Source organism: Cannabis sativa, unplaced genomic scaffold (assembly GCF_029168945.1).
Source record: "Cannabis sativa cultivar Pink pepper isolate KNU-18-1 unplaced genomic scaffold, ASM2916894v1 Contig3, whole genome shotgun sequence".
Taxonomy (NCBI): Eukaryota; Viridiplantae; Streptophyta; class Magnoliopsida; order Rosales; family Cannabaceae; genus Cannabis; species Cannabis sativa.
This window is the reverse complement of record NW_026870039.1, coordinates 5238892-5254031: the sequence shown is the minus strand read 5'-3', so window position 1 is coordinate 5254031 and position 15140 is coordinate 5238892. Positions and strand designations below refer to the sequence as shown.

The 15140-nt window shown below is 36.9% G+C and overlaps 1 protein-coding gene across 1 annotated transcript; it reads left to right on the top strand.

Annotated features, from left to right (window-relative positions):
* The first annotated feature begins 2354 nt into the window (after positions 1 to 2354).
* LOC115704772 (E3 ubiquitin-protein ligase UPL3) lies at positions 2355 to 13128 on the top strand. The gene is made up of 18 exons (XM_030631980.2): positions 2355 to 3657; positions 3837 to 3947; positions 4054 to 4170; positions 4249 to 4419; positions 4498 to 4659; positions 4824 to 5072; positions 5188 to 5309; positions 5406 to 6822; positions 8435 to 8530; positions 8678 to 10255; positions 10387 to 10608; positions 10690 to 10794; positions 11587 to 11667; positions 11763 to 11831; positions 11923 to 12051; positions 12326 to 12448; positions 12555 to 12797; positions 12890 to 13128. Exons 1-17 carry the CDS (start codon positions 2758 to 2760, stop codon positions 12618 to 12620), a joined length of 5718 nt encoding a protein of 1905 aa, XP_030487840.1. The 5' UTR covers positions 2355 to 2757; the 3' UTR covers positions 12621 to 12797; positions 12890 to 13128.
* The last annotated feature ends 2012 nt before the right edge of the window (positions 13129 to 15140 follow it).

Genomic DNA, 15140 nt, shown 5'->3' with positions numbered 1-15140 from the left:
GAGAATATGAATCAACAAATATAATAGTAATTATATTAAAAGATGTTAAAATGGAATAACTCATTAGATACTGAACTGGTAGAGTATATCTACAACTCGCTAACTGAAAAGTCTTGAGCGACACATAGATGTACAAACTATTAAGTCACGTATTGACGAGAAAACCATTTCGTATATGAAGATATGATCGCAAGGATGACATCATTAATACAAAGCGAGGCATCAACCTCGCTACGTATAAAGAGATGAAGACGAGACATGTTGACTGTTAGAACACTTAGTGTAACGTCCTCGCTTCAAGCCTCCATTGGGTCCTTACACCCACGGAATGAATGGCTCTTATACACGAGTACGTCACTGTGGCTGCTTCATGGACTGACGACTGATCCTACAGACCAACACGAGTGTTTCCAGCGTGTTTTGTCCTCACTCGCACGCTTCCTGGGAAAACTTCCCAGGAGGTCACCCATTCTAAAATTGCCCAAGGTCAAGCACGCTTAACTGTGGAGTTCTTTCGTGATGGGCTTCCAAAAAACAAGATGCACCTTGTTGATATAGGTAGTACCAAACAATCCATTTAAGCTCTCTTAAACTATGTAGTCCCATACCTACACAGTCTCAGAATCATCCCACTTGATCTTTCCCAGGCGGTGTGAGATTGCACAACTTACCCGGTATTTCTCCTTACGGATCACGGGACTACTGACGGTCACAATCACCCCTCGCCCCTTACGGGGTTCGACGTCCTCGTCGAGCACACTTCCGGCTGGGTCAAGGCTCTGATATCATTTGTAACATCCCTGCTTCAAGCCTCAACTGGGCCCTTACACCCACGGAATGAATGGCTCTTATACACGAGTACGTCACTCTGGCTGCTTCATGGACTGATGACTGACCCTACAGATCAACACGAGTGTTTCCAGCGTGCTTTGTCCTCACTCGCACGCTTCCTGGGAAAACTTCCCAGAAGGTCACCCATCCTTAAATTACCTCAGGTCAAGCACGCTTAACTGTGGAGTTCTTTCGAGATGGGCTACCAAAAAACAAGATGCACCTTGTTGATATAAGTAGTAACAATCAATCCATTAAGCCCTCTTCAACTATGTAGTCCCATACTTACACAATCTCAGAATCATCCCACTTGACCTTCCCCAAGCGATGTGGGATTGCACAACTTACCCGGTATTTTCCCTTACGGATCACAGGACTACTGACTGTCACACTTACCGTATAATATACATTATACAAACTAAGCATAACAGTCGAACGAATCTAAATAACGAATAGTGAGGCATCCATCTCGCTATAGGGAAGTACACTTATGGTACCTTCACTAATCAGCTCCAAACATCTTTCAATGAGATCCACTGCTCCGTCGAGTCAGCTCTCTCAGACAGAAGCTGATATTAAATTGTTGTTGACGGCTGAAGTTCACCTTATCACCAAGAACTGTGATTGTCAGATGGAGCGTTATGTCTTCAATAGCATAAATGACGAGATTCACATTATCAACATCGAAGAGACATAGGAAAAACTCTAGCTCGCTATGACGGTTATTGTTGTTATGTTCCCAACGAGATTTTCCAAGACGATACTCGTTACAACGTATTTAATACACGTTTAAATTGACACGGTGAAAGCGGACATATCACAGCTGTGTGATTTTCAAATATTAACCACATTTATTTTACGTGGGATGTAGTCAAATCCCATAATTTCGGGGGATTATTGTTGTAAGATATCAGTCTAATTTGTCATTAACTGCTCTCCTATGTAACTATAAATAGGAGCAGGTTACATTGAAAAATGGACAGATTATCCTTAAGAGAAAAAACCCTAAAATTGTATCAGAAATATCTAATAAGATAGACTCGTGGACTACACATAATTTTAACTGCAAAACCACGTAAAAAGTTTTGTGTTCTTTATTTTTTCCTTACTGCTATTATTTTCTGTACAAATCTATCACGATTTAAGCTTTAAGATAGTTAACAAAAATCTGTGTTAACACATACTTATAAGCTTCTAGACAATCATATCAAATATCCTTCAATTTTAATACCACAATTTAATATATTAATATTTATAAAAATTTATTAAAATTATTTTGTTCAACTAAATAATATTTTAGTTATAAATTTCCATAAAATCATATTCTCTGTTCTATTATTCTATCTAAGTACTCAAATTATTTTAAATCCTTGGTAGCAAAAGTAATGTTTTCATTTGAAGCCCTAGTGTACTTAGTAAAGCCCTTAATTTCGTTACACTTGTCCCTCTAGGAAGGACTATTGAGTAACTCACCGCCATGGCTACGTCTTTTTATTCTCTTCAATATCACTAAACTTTTTCATTTTCCTTTTAGTCGAGATTAATTAACTAATAAGAAATAAAATAAACAATTAAAAAGAAATTTATATAAATTTCTCCTCTTCTACCTTTATTCTTTCGCCACTTTTTAGGGTTTCAATTGAACCCGTCCCTTTCTTATTCTCCATTTCGACTCTGTATAGCTCTTTTGGTTTTGGAATTTCTGTCAATTCTTTTGTTGGGATTTCAATTTGATTTTAGCGGAGTGAAGAATCTGGGGTTTCAAGTTTGGCTAGCTGGTTCTCACTAAGATTGTGTCTTTTCTTGTGTGGGTTGTTGGAGTTTGGATTCGGTTTGAGAAAGATGCAAGTGATAATCGGATCTTGGACGGTTTGATCGCCGCTCTTGGCGAGCGAGTTAACAAATTGAGGGGGTTGGGGTTCTTGTATGGAAACTCGGAGCCGGAAGCGGGCGGAGGCCTCCTCAGCTGCCCCTTCATCTTCGTCTTCTGGTCCCGCTACCCGTTCTAGCAAGCGTGCCCGTGTTACTGCCTCTTCGACCTCGAACGCTGCCACCGCTATCGCTTCTGCCGTTGTGTCAACCCGTTCTCGTTCCTCTAGGACTCTCAACGAGTTATTGCCCTCTTCTGCTCCCATGGATTCCACCAATGAATCATCTGGTTCGCGTGGCCGTGATCGTCGCTCCAAGAATTCGGACAAGGATGGTTCAGATAAAGGAAAGGAGAAAGAACATGAGGTTAGGGTTAGGGATAGAGAGAGAGAAAGAGAAAGAGAACGAGAAAGAGAGAGGGAAGTGGAAAGAAATTTGGGGTTGAATATGGAGAGTGGAGGTAATGGGGACGACGATGATAATGATAGTGAAGGTGGTATGAATAATTTGCACCAAAATTTGACCTTTTCTGCAAGTAGTGCACTTCAAGGGCTTCTTCGGAAGATCGGAGCTGGGCTTGATGATCTACTACCTTCATCGGCCATGGGATCAGCATCTTCATCGCACCAGAGTGGTCGGCTTAAGAAGATTCTATCTGGGTTGCGAGCTGATGGGGAAGAAGGAAAGCAAGTGGAGGCTTTGACGCAACTATGTGAAATGCTTTCTATTGGGACTGAGGAATCGCTCAGCACATTTTCGGTGGATTCATTTGTTCCGGTTCTCGTGGGACTGCTTAATCACGAAAGCAATCCCGATATTATGCTTCTTGCTGCCAGGGCTCTCACTCATCTGTGTGACGTGCTGCCCTCATCTTGTGCTGCGGTAGTCCATTATGGTGCAGTCTCGTGCTTTTGTGCAAGATTACTAACGATAGAGTATATGGATTTAGCTGAACAGGTTCGTTGTATAATTTTTCTTAGCTCACTGAGATGTTAGGTGTTACTTCATAGTGAGTAGCTTCAAGTAGTCTTGTATTTTTAAAATTGTTAGATATATATTTTCAAAAGAAGTGCTGGAGCTAATCCCACTTCTTAAGTTTTGCATTCTGATGTTCATTTATTTATTGCTTGAAACAGTCTCTGCAAGCTCTGAAAAAAATTTCCCAGGAGCACCCAACTGCCTGTTTGCGCGCTGGTGCTCTCATGGCAGTGCTTTCATATCTGGATTTCTTCTCTACAGGAGTTCAGGTAATCCATTTTTTTAACAATTTCTCTTACTGATAGGAATACAATGTTTTCAAATGAGGACATTATTATATTCTCAGAGCCTTATTGAATACCTGCTGATTTCCAGCGTGTGGCCTTATCTACTGCTGCAAACATGTGCAAGAAACTTCCCTCTGATGCGGCCGATTTTGTAATGGAAGCTGTACCACTGTTGACAAACCTACTTCAATATCATGATTCAAATGTAAATTTTCTACTTTTTGTCTACATTGCGGGAAATTGTTTTCTTTTCTCTCATTAAGTGGGCATATGACGTTTTTAGGTGTTGGAGCATGCTTCTGTCTGTTTGACTCGGATTGCTGAAGCATTTGCAACCTCTCCTGATAAACTAGATGAGTTATGTAATCATGGACTTGTGACACAAGCCGCCTCCCTCATATCAACCAGCAGTTCTGGAGGTGGACAATCTTCTCTTAGCACACCTACATATACGGTAATTTTCATATTATGCTTTCAATTATTGTTGGTTATATGTTCAGGTTTCAATTATTTTTGATTCCCTTGAATGCAGGGATTAATTCGACTTCTCTCCACGTGTGCAAGTGGGTCCCCATTGGGTTCTAAAACACTACTTCTCTTGGGGATCAGTGGTATTCTTAAAGATATACTATCCGGTTCTGGCATTTCTGCTAACTCTTCAGTTTCACCTGCTTTAAGTAGGCCACCAGAGCAGGTATTTATATGCATATATATTAACTCCATGGGCTTTCAATTAGGTTGTTTATGAATAAGGAGATTCCTTTCTGTGCTTCTTGATGATTTTAGCTACTTGTAAATTTTATTTTGTCAGTACTTATTTATAAAATTCTATGCTTCTGGCATTTGTTTTTGTGGAAGATTTTTGAGATAGTTAGCTTGGCAAATGAGCTTCTTCCCCCACTGCCCCAAGGAACAATTTCTCTCCCATCTAGCTTCAACATATTCATGAAGGCACCTGTTGCAAAGAAGTCTTCTGCTGGCAGTTCTGGGAAACAAGAAGATTTAAATGGAAACAATAGTGAAGTTTCAGCTCGTGAGAAATTATTGAATGATCAGCCTGAGCTTCTTCGACAATTTGGAATTGATCTTCTTCCTGTTCTAGTGCAGGTTTGCTTTTATTTGGCGTCATTTTCTTGTTTTCGTATATTATGTAGTATTTCTACACTTCCAGTTGCTAGTTTTGCTTTCTTGTTTCGTTAAATTTGGTTCACTTGTCAAACAGATTTATGGTTCTAGTGTAAATGGTCCTGTTCGCCACAAGTGTCTTTCTGTTATTGGGAAATTGATGTACTTCAGTCCTGCAGAGATGATTCAGTCCTTGTTAAGTGTGACAAACGTATCAAGGTATTCCTCAATCTAGTTATTGTTGCATGATTCAAGTCCATGTCTATGTTGCTGTACACACACTTACTGCTGCTTTATTACTTTATGATCTTGTAGCTTCTTAGCTGGTGTTTTGGCATGGAAGGATCCACATGTATTAGTTCCTGCACTTCAAATTGCTGAGATTCTTATGGAAAAACTTCCTGGAACTTTCTCCAAGATGTTTGTCAGGGAAGGTGTGGTTCATGCGGTGGATCAACTTATTGTAGCTGGTAGCCCCAACACAGTCACTGCTCAAGCATCTTCTGCAGAGAAGGACAACGATTCTGTGACGGGATCATCACGCTCTAGGCGATACAGAAGACGTGGTGGTAACTCTAATCTTGATGGTAATTCGGTGGAGGATACTAAGAATTCTTTAGTAGTTGGTTCACCCCCAAGTTCAGTGGAGATACCAACCGTAAATACTAATATTCGAATGGCAGTAAGTGCGTGTGCCAAAGCTTTTAAAGATAAATATTTCCAGTCAGATTCTGGAAATGTTGAGGTTGGAGTGACTGATGATCTTTTGCTTTTAAAGAATCTTTGCTTGAAGTTGAATTCCGGTGTTGATGACCAAAAGACTAAAGCAAAGGGAAAATCCAAAGCTTCTGGGTCTCGCTTGGCAGATTGTTCTGTAAATAAAGAAGAATTCTTGATTGGGGTAATTTCTGAGATGCTAGCAGAACTAAGCAAAGGGGATGGTGTGTCCACTTTTGAGTTCATTGGTAGTGGTGCTGTTGCAGCCTTGCTCAACTATTTTTCTTGTGGATACTTCTCTAAGGAGCGGGTTTCAGAAGCTAACCTACCAAAGCTTCGCCAGCAAGCACTGAGAAGATTCAAGGCATTTGTTGCTGTTGCTCTTCCTTTTAGTATTGAAGGGAGTTCTGCTCCTATGACTGTTTTAATTCAGAAGCTTCAGAATGCTTTGTCTTCATTGGAACGTTTTCCTGTTGTGCTGAGCCATTCATCAAGATCATCCACTGGAAGTGCACGACTATCCTCTGGGCTTAGTGCATTGTCTCAGCCATTTAAGTTGCGTCTTTGTCGGTCCCAAGGAGACAAATCCTTACGTGATTATTCATCAAATGTTGTGTTGATTGATCCATTGGCAAGCTTAGCTGCTGTAGAAGAGTTTTTGTGGCCTCGAGTTCAACGAGGTGAATCTGGTCAGAAGCCTTCAGCATCTGGTGGGAACTCAGAATCTGGAACTACACCCTTAGGAGCTGGTGCTTCATCTCCATCTACTTCTACTCCTGTTTCCACTACTCGTCGTACTACTCGCTCTAGAACATCTGTCAATATAGGTGACGGGTCTAGAAAGGAACCACCACAAGAAAAGAGTGCAAGCTCATCGAAAGGAAAGGGTAAAGCAGTTTTGAAACCTTCTCAAGAGGAGGGAAGAGGACCCCAAACAAGAAATGCTGCACGTAGAAGAGCAGCTGTAGATAAAGATGCTCAACTTAAACACACAAATGGGGACACTACTTCAGAGGTTTGCTTTCATTTTGAATTACACAAAAAAAAAAAGAAGAAGAAAGAACTTGAGTTTTTCAAATGTTGTGCATTCACTTTCCTTTATGTAGTTAGTTATAAACTTAATGTGAAGTCAAAAAATAAGTAAGAGAAGGATAAGAGAAGTATAAGCTGATACTATGTATTCTTTCTTGCTTTTGAGGATTAGTTTACAGGTTTATATTATGAAGCTGGAACTTTAATTGTTGATAAGTTATGTTCATAAGCTGGTTGCTCTTACTAGATCAAGTTAAGTTTTCGATTTTTGGATGTGTGGTTAGCTGATCTAGGTATTCTTTCTTGCTTTTGAGGATTAGTTTACAGGTTTAAATTATGAAGCTGGAACTTTAATTGTTGATAAGTTATGTTCATAAGCTGGTTGCTCTTACTAGATCAAGTTAAGTTTTTGATTTTTGGATGTGTGGTTAGCTGATCTAGGTATTCTTTCTTGCTTTTGAGGATTAGTTTACAGGTTTAAATTATGAAGCTGGAACTTTCATTGTCGATAAGTTATGTTCATAAGCTGGTTGCTCTTACTAGATCAAGTTAAGTTTTTGATTTTTGGATGTGTGGTTAGCTAATCTAGGTATTCTTTCTTGCTTTTGAGGATTAGTTTACAGGTTTAAATTATGAAGCTGGAACTTTCATTGTCGATAAGTTATGTTCATAAGCTGGTTGCTCTTACTAGATCAAGTTAAGTTTTTGATTTTTGGATGTGTGGTTAGCTGATCTAGGTATTCTTTCTTGCTTTTGTGGATTAGTTTACAGGTTTAAATTATGAAGCTGGAACTTTGATTGTCGATAAGTTATGTTCATAAGCTGGTTGCTCTTACTAGATCAAGTTAAGTTTTTGATTTTTGGATGTGTGGTTAGCTTATCTAGGTATTCTTTCTTGCTTTTGAGGATTAGTTTACAGGTTTAAATTATGAAGCTGGAACTTTAATTGCTGAGAAGTTATGTTCATAAGCTGGTTGCTCTTACTAGATCAAGTTAAGTTTTTGATTTTTGGATGTGTGGTTAGCTGATCTAGGTATTCTTTCTTGCTTTTGAGGATTAGTTTACAGGTTTAAATTATGAAGCTGGAACTTTAATTGTTGATAAGCTATGTTCATAAGCTGGTTGCTCTTACTAGATCAAGTTAAGTTTTTGATTTTTGGATGTGTGGTTAACTGATCTAGGTTTGTAGGATTTTTATTTTTGGGGGGTTTAAATGAAGTCTGTAGGATTTCAAATTGATATAAATAGATATTTTATAAATCAAGTCATGTTTTGGTAACCAATATCAGCCAAAAAACACAGGCATAGGCCATAGGGTATGTGTGGCAATAGGCATTTCTGAATTTTGATATGTATAGATATCTATTCAAGTCAAATCATGTTGTGGCATTCCTTATCAGTTTGTGTCAGTCAAAAAACACCATTCTAGGGTAGGATTTCTTTTAGTGTTTTTTTCATTCCCTAAAGTAAAATATGCAAATATATGTATAAATAAATAATTCCTTTTTTTTTCATGCCCTAAAGTAAAATATGCAGATATATGTATGATTATATATTCCCCTCAGTTAGATAGCATGTTTTGTTTTCTTTTGTAGGATGATGAATTGGATATATCACCTGTTGAGATTGATGAGGCTTTGGTAATTGAAGATGATGATATCTCAGACGATGAAGATGATGACCATGATGATGTATGTTATCTATTTCTTTATTGCTGTCTTTTCCCTTGTTTTGTAATTGTGGGAAAGGTGGGCGGAGCATAGGCTGAGATAGCCTGATATGCGTATGTGATGACTGATGAGTTATTTTGGCTGAAAATTGGTGTTATTTTTTGCTAGGTTCTTGGAGATGATTCTTTACCTGATTGCATGCCCATTCCGGACAAAGTTCATGATGTCAAATTGGGTGATGCAGCCGAGGATAGCAGTACAGCTCAAGCAACAAGCGATAGCCTGTCTAACCCTGCATCTGGCTCTAGTAGTAGAGCTGCTGCAGTTAGGGGCTCGGATTCCACAGATCATAGGAGTGGTAGTTCCTATGGATCTAGGGGTGCAATGTCATTTGCTGCCGCTGCTATGGCTGGTCTTGGATCTGCTAATGGTAGAGGCCTTAGAGGAGGTCGAGATCGACATGGGCGTCCTCTTTTTGGTAGTTCTAGTGATCCGCCAAAATTGATCTTTACTTCTGGTGGGAAGCAACTGAATAGGCATTTGACTATCTATCAGGCCATACAACGACAGCTTGTGCTGGATGAGGACGATGAAGAGCGTTTTACTGGTAGTGATTTTGTGTCAAGTGATGGAAGCAGGTTGTGGAGTGATATATATACCATTGCATACCAGAGGGCAGATAGTCAAGCTGAAAGGGGTTCAGCTGGAGGATCAAGCTCTATTACTACATCCAAATCAACCAAATTGGCTTCTGCTTCCAATTCTAATTCTGATAGAATGTCGCTGCTGGATAGTATTCTTCAGGGTGAGCTTCCATGTGATTTGGAGAAATCTAATTCTACGTACAATATATTGGCGCTACTGCGTGTGTTGGAGGGCTTAAATCAGCTTGCACCTCGTTTGAGGGCTCAGACAATTTCTGACAATTTTGCTGAGGGGAGAGTTTCAAATATAGAAAACATGATTTCTACAGGTTCTCGGGTTCCTTTTGAGGAGTTTGTTAACAACAAGCTCACTCCCAAATTAGCTCGACAAATTCAAGATGCTCTTGCATTGTGTAGTGGAAGTCTTCCCTCATGGTGCTACCAGCTGACAAAGGCATGCCCATTCTTGTTTCCTTTTGAAACTCGCAGACAGTATTTCTACTCAACTGCATTTGGATTATCTCGTGCCTTGTATCGCCTTCAGCAACAGCAGGGAGCTGATGGGCATGGGTCAGCAAATTCTAGAGAGGTGAGGGTTGGGAGATTGCAACGCCAAAAGGTTCGGGTCTCTCGAAACCGCATTTTGGATTCGGCAGCAAAAGTAATGGAAATGTATTCAAGCCAAAAGGCTGTGCTTGAAGTTGAATACTTTGGCGAAGTAGGCACTGGGCTGGGTCCTACTCTTGAGTTTTATACTCTTTTGAGCCATGATTTACAGAAGGTTGGACTCAACATGTGGAGGTCGAATTTTTCAGTGGACAAACCTTCTATGGAAACTGATATTGATGAACAGAAACATGGAAAAAGCAACAATCGTTCTGAACTTCGTTACGCTGCTGGCAGTGGGGACCTTGTCCAAGCTCCCCTTGGATTATTCCCTCGTCCATGGCCTCCAAATGCAGACACTTCTGACGGGAGTCAGTTTTTTAAAGTGATCGAGTATTTCCGGTTAGTTGGGCGTGTTATGGCTAAGGCTCTTCAAGATGGACGGCTGTTGGACCTTCCTCTGTCCACAGCATTTTACAAACTTATACTTGGTCAGGTAAGATATATGTACTCTTATAATTATAGAAACAAGTGTATGTTTTTAGTTTGTTAGCCTTGAATTTTTTTTTTCTTTTTTTTGTGTAGATTTTACTGATTTTCACTGTAATTTTTTTAAACATATTTCAGGATCTTGATTTGCACGATATTATTTCCTTTGATGCCGAGCTGGGGAGGACTTTGCAAGAACTGCATGTCCTTGTCTGTCGCAAGCAATATTTAGAATCAAATGGTGTCAGTGGCAGTGCAATTGCCGATTTACGTTTCCGTGGGGCTCCAATTGAAGATCTCTGCTTAGATTTCACACTTCCTGGCTTTCCAGATTATTTGCTGAAAGGAGGAGATGAAAATGTATGAAAATACGTTTTGATTTTATTTTTAAAAACTTTAAATTTGCTGTGAATACTGTTTAAACGGTTGTAATGTTCTCAGGTTGATATTACCAACTTGGAAGAGTACATATCCTTGGTTGTTGATGCAACGGTCAAGACTGGAATTGTGCGGCAATTGGAAGCATTTAGGGCTGGTTTCAATCAGGTAAATAAAGTTGCTGGTTTAAATAACAATTGCGAGTTTGTATTGCACATGACATGTTTACATCTATTTGGATCTAATTAACAACATGATTGTCATTTCATATGCATCATTATTCTCCTTTTCAATTTGATTGGGACCAACTATTGGCACTTTATTCGATAGTGGTTAGGTGATTTTGGGTACATTTGTGATCCTTCTTGGTTTTGGTGGAAGTTTATTATCAGAGAAGTGGGTCATGGGACTTGTTATTTTGATTAAGAGTGAATTTTAATTAATAAGCTAAAGGATAAGTGCAGTGGCAGAGTTTTTGTAGTGATCAATATGAATCTGTAGGCTTTAGGTACATGTGCCTTTATTTGCATGAAGTTTCAAAGATGATCCTGAATTTGTCGATATGTACATGTGCCTTTATGTGCATGAAGTTTTAAAGATGATCCTGAATTTGTCAATCTGATAGGTAGCTGTCCCAGACATGTGACATAGTTCATTTTTGGTTCATACTGTTTGTATCATCTGCTTCTCTCTATGATGTTGCTTTCTTCGTTATTGTGTATTTTATACTCTTAGCCACAATCTCCCAGACATGTGACATATTTCATTTTTGGTTCACACTGTATCATCTGCTTCTCTCTATGATGTTGCTTTCTTCGTTATTGTATATTTTAAGCCACAATCAGGTTTACACTATGTTGTGACAGTTCATTTTTACTTTACACTGTTTATATCATCTGTTTCTCTATGAAATGTTACTTTCTACTTTCAAGTAAATTATATACTCTTCATAACAATCAGGTATTTGACATCTCATCTTTACAAATATTCACACCATATGAGTTGGACCATCTACTTTGTGGGCGTAGAGAGATGTGGGAGGTAAATGCCTTTGGAATCGGTAACTTCATTACCATCACTTATCATCACTATACAAAAGTACTAATAGTTCAAGTTCATGGTTTTAAAATATGCAGGCTGAAACACTTTCTGATCACCTAAAGTTCGATCATGGTTACACTGCCAAGAGTCCTGCAATTGTGAATGTAAGTTTTATAGCTCCACAGTTGTGGCTTTGCTAGTTAAGCATTTAACTTTTTGATGATGCTGATGCTGAGGCCTGTTTTATTATTTTAGTTGCTTGAGATTATGGGAGAGTTCACACCTGAACAGCAGCGGGCCTTCTGCCAGTTTGTCACTGGTGCACCTAGGCTTCCACCAGGTGGTCTAGCAGTACTAAATCCAAAATTGACCATTGTCAGAAAGGTAATATATATTACAAAATTTAGCATCAAATGTCTCATCAGATTGGTGTTTTTCGTATGTGTTGTAAAATTACATATCAAAGCTGAGATTTTCATCAAATATTGTTTGTATGTGGTATGTATTGTATTCTTCATTGTGATGACGTAAAAACAAGATTGCTTGTACATGCATTGATGTGGCTTTCCTTCTCTCTTTCTCATTTTGGTATGACGATGTTTCATTCATTCTTTGGTTTATATTTTGTAAATGCTAATGATTTGAAAGCCTTCTGCAGCATTCCTCCTCCCCAAGTAATGCGGCATCTAATGGAACAGGGCCTTCAGAGTCAGCAGATGATGACTTACCTAGTGTCATGACATGTGCTAATTATCTGAAGCTTCCTCCTTACTCTACCAAGGTAGCTATTATTATTTTATGCTAATCAATGCATCATGAGATGAAAACTTAAATATTTTATTTGTCAATCAATTTGATGTGTACTGTATGCCATTTAATATGAACAGGAAATCATGTACAAGAAACTGGTCTATGCAATTAGTGAAGGGCAAGGATCCTTTGATTTGTCCTGATGAGATTTTGGACTAACTCATTTTACCTGTGTATATTACACCACAACAATCCGGGTCATTTCCCCCTTGCCTTCTGGGATAATTTTGATGTTGAAATTGGATAGTTGGAGAGTCCTACTTGCTAAATAATAAAAGGCTTCTTTTGGTGACCTTGTAAGCTCTAGTGCCTTTGTCAAGGTCAGTAGTCTCTTTGTTTATTTTTTTTACTAGTCTTAATTTGGTTTCACTTTTTATTATGAAATCTATACTGTTCTTAATCAATGTTTCAGGTTAGTTTGGACAACAACCACATTCTTAAAAGAGGCTGTAAAGGAAAATCCACAAGAACTTTTTTCTTTTTCTTTCTTTCTTTCTTTCTTTTCCGGCTGCTTGTAAATAAAATAGGCATTTATGGGTTTTATTTTTATTTTTGTTCCTTTTTTCTTTGGTCAACTCATTTGGCTGCTAAAATACATGTATTTGCTTTGCATAAATATTGAAAGGGAAGAAAGAGCTAACATTTGAAATATTTTCATCTGCCTTTATTATTCAAAACTCTTATTGGTTATAGGAGATTTTTTATTTTATGGTTTTTACATTAATAATTTGCAAAAATACGGGTATTTATTTACTTTATTTTTTTGACTTTTTTTATTAATTATTTGAATTTTTATGTTGTTTAATTTGTTGAAGACAATTTGTTTTCACTTCTATTTTTGTTTTTCTTTCTCAATTTTTACATCCATATTTTATAAAAAGTACTCACTGTGTGTTTATATTGGATTTTTTTCTTTCAAAATACTGTCCTCAGTATTTTAGTAACTATTTTTAAAAGTTCAATTATCAATATAAATCTAATTTAAGCTCAATTAAAAAAGTAGTTCCATTTTCTAAAAAAAACTGTTCAAAAACACTAATCTACAATATGCATATTAATAACTAGGTATATTGTCGGATTTTTGTGCAGTAGTTTTGAATATTTATTTTTTAAATTATTTTTTATAATTTTTTTGAGTTATTATTAATAAATAAAATATTTTTTAATTTTTTTTTTTTTACATTTACGGTTTGGGTTGCTCCGGTAGATTTTATATGGGTTGTTATATGAATTTTTATTGTGTTTTAAGTTGTTCCGTTAAAAAATACAAAAAAAAAAAAAAAAGAATATTTGAAGTGTAAAACAAAAAAAAACAATTGATGCATCATTAATAGATATTTTTAATAATATCCATTAAATCTAATTAATTGTAATATTTTTTGGTTTTTTTTTATTTTTTTAATATTAATTTACAAAAACAAACACATAACTATTTTTAAAAGTAAGTTGTTCCATTTTCAGAAAAAAAAGTGTTCAGAAACACTAATCTAAAATATGCATATTAAAATAACTAGTTAGTATAACTGCTTTTTGTGCGGTAGTTTTAAATATTTATTTTTGTGAGTTGCTTTAGATATTTTGTTTTTTAAATTATTTTTTATAATTTTTTTGAGTTATTATTAATAAATAAAATATTTTTAAAATTTAAAAAGATAAAATAGAAATTTAAATTTAAAATTTAAAAATATTTATTATGAAATTACTTAAATATTTTTAGTTGATATTTATTATAAAATTAAATTCATACATTATAAATAAATATTTTTAATAATATCTTTTGAATCTACTTGGAATATTTTTTTGTATTTTTTTATATATTAATAAAACAAACACATAAGGGATTATCTGAAGATATTAATGAGGAGGCTTGTTTTTTGGTTCTTGACACGAAAAGGAGAAGAACGGCCTTGGAAGATACTGATGGGGTCCATGTGAGGAATGATGTGGTAACGGGCGAAGTAGTAAATGGTTCAAATGAGTTGAGTTTGGTGGGTACTGGTGTCCAAGCCCACCAATCATTATGAATCTAATTTATTCTGTCGTTAAAGAGGAAATTACACTTACTATAAGATTTTAAAAGTTTTTATGATAAATATGACATATTTAAATTTGACCAAGTGGTATGGTATTTTTTTGTTTTTAGGTCTTTTTAGGGTATTTGATATGCCATATATATGTAATTAGGTTTTCAAATCCCATATTTAATGTTTTCATTTGTTTAGGAAGTTTTCTTTGTTATTGATGACAGAAAAGTCACCGGAGCTTACTGCCGGTGCCCGAAAATGGTTGGTGCCGGAAAAGTCACCGGAGTTGCTGCCAGCACCAGAAAATTCGTCGGAATTGACATTGTCGCCGAAAAAAATCACTGAACAAATCACCAAGAAACTAGTTTCTTCTTAAAGAAACCGATTTCAGTTTCGATTTCGGTTTCGGTTTCGGTTTCTTGGTAATTTTTCCATTCACAATGCCAATTCTGACGACTTTTCTGATGCTAGCAGCTACTCCGGCGACTTTTCCGGCACCGACAACAAACTTCGGAAAAGTCATTAGAATTGGCATAGTCGTCGGAAAAATTAACAAGAAACTGGTTTCTGGTTTCTTGATGAAGAAACCAGTTTTTTGGTGATTTTTTCAGTGATTTCTCTGACGACAATGGCAATTTT

Bases quoted from the DNA above. Each gene is read 5' to 3' on its own strand.
- LOC115704772 (XM_030631980.2), top strand. From the start codon at position 2,758: ATGGAAACTCGGAGCCGGAAGCGGGCGGAGGCCTCCTCAGCTGCCCCT. The intron at 4,171-4,248 runs GTAAATTTTCTA...TGACGTTTTTAG, and splicing joins TTCAATATCATGATTCAAAT to GTGTTGGAGCATGCTTCTGT. The intron at 10,609-10,689 runs GTATGAAAATAC...TAATGTTCTCAG, and splicing joins TGAAAGGAGGAGATGAAAAT to GTTGATATTACCAACTTGGA.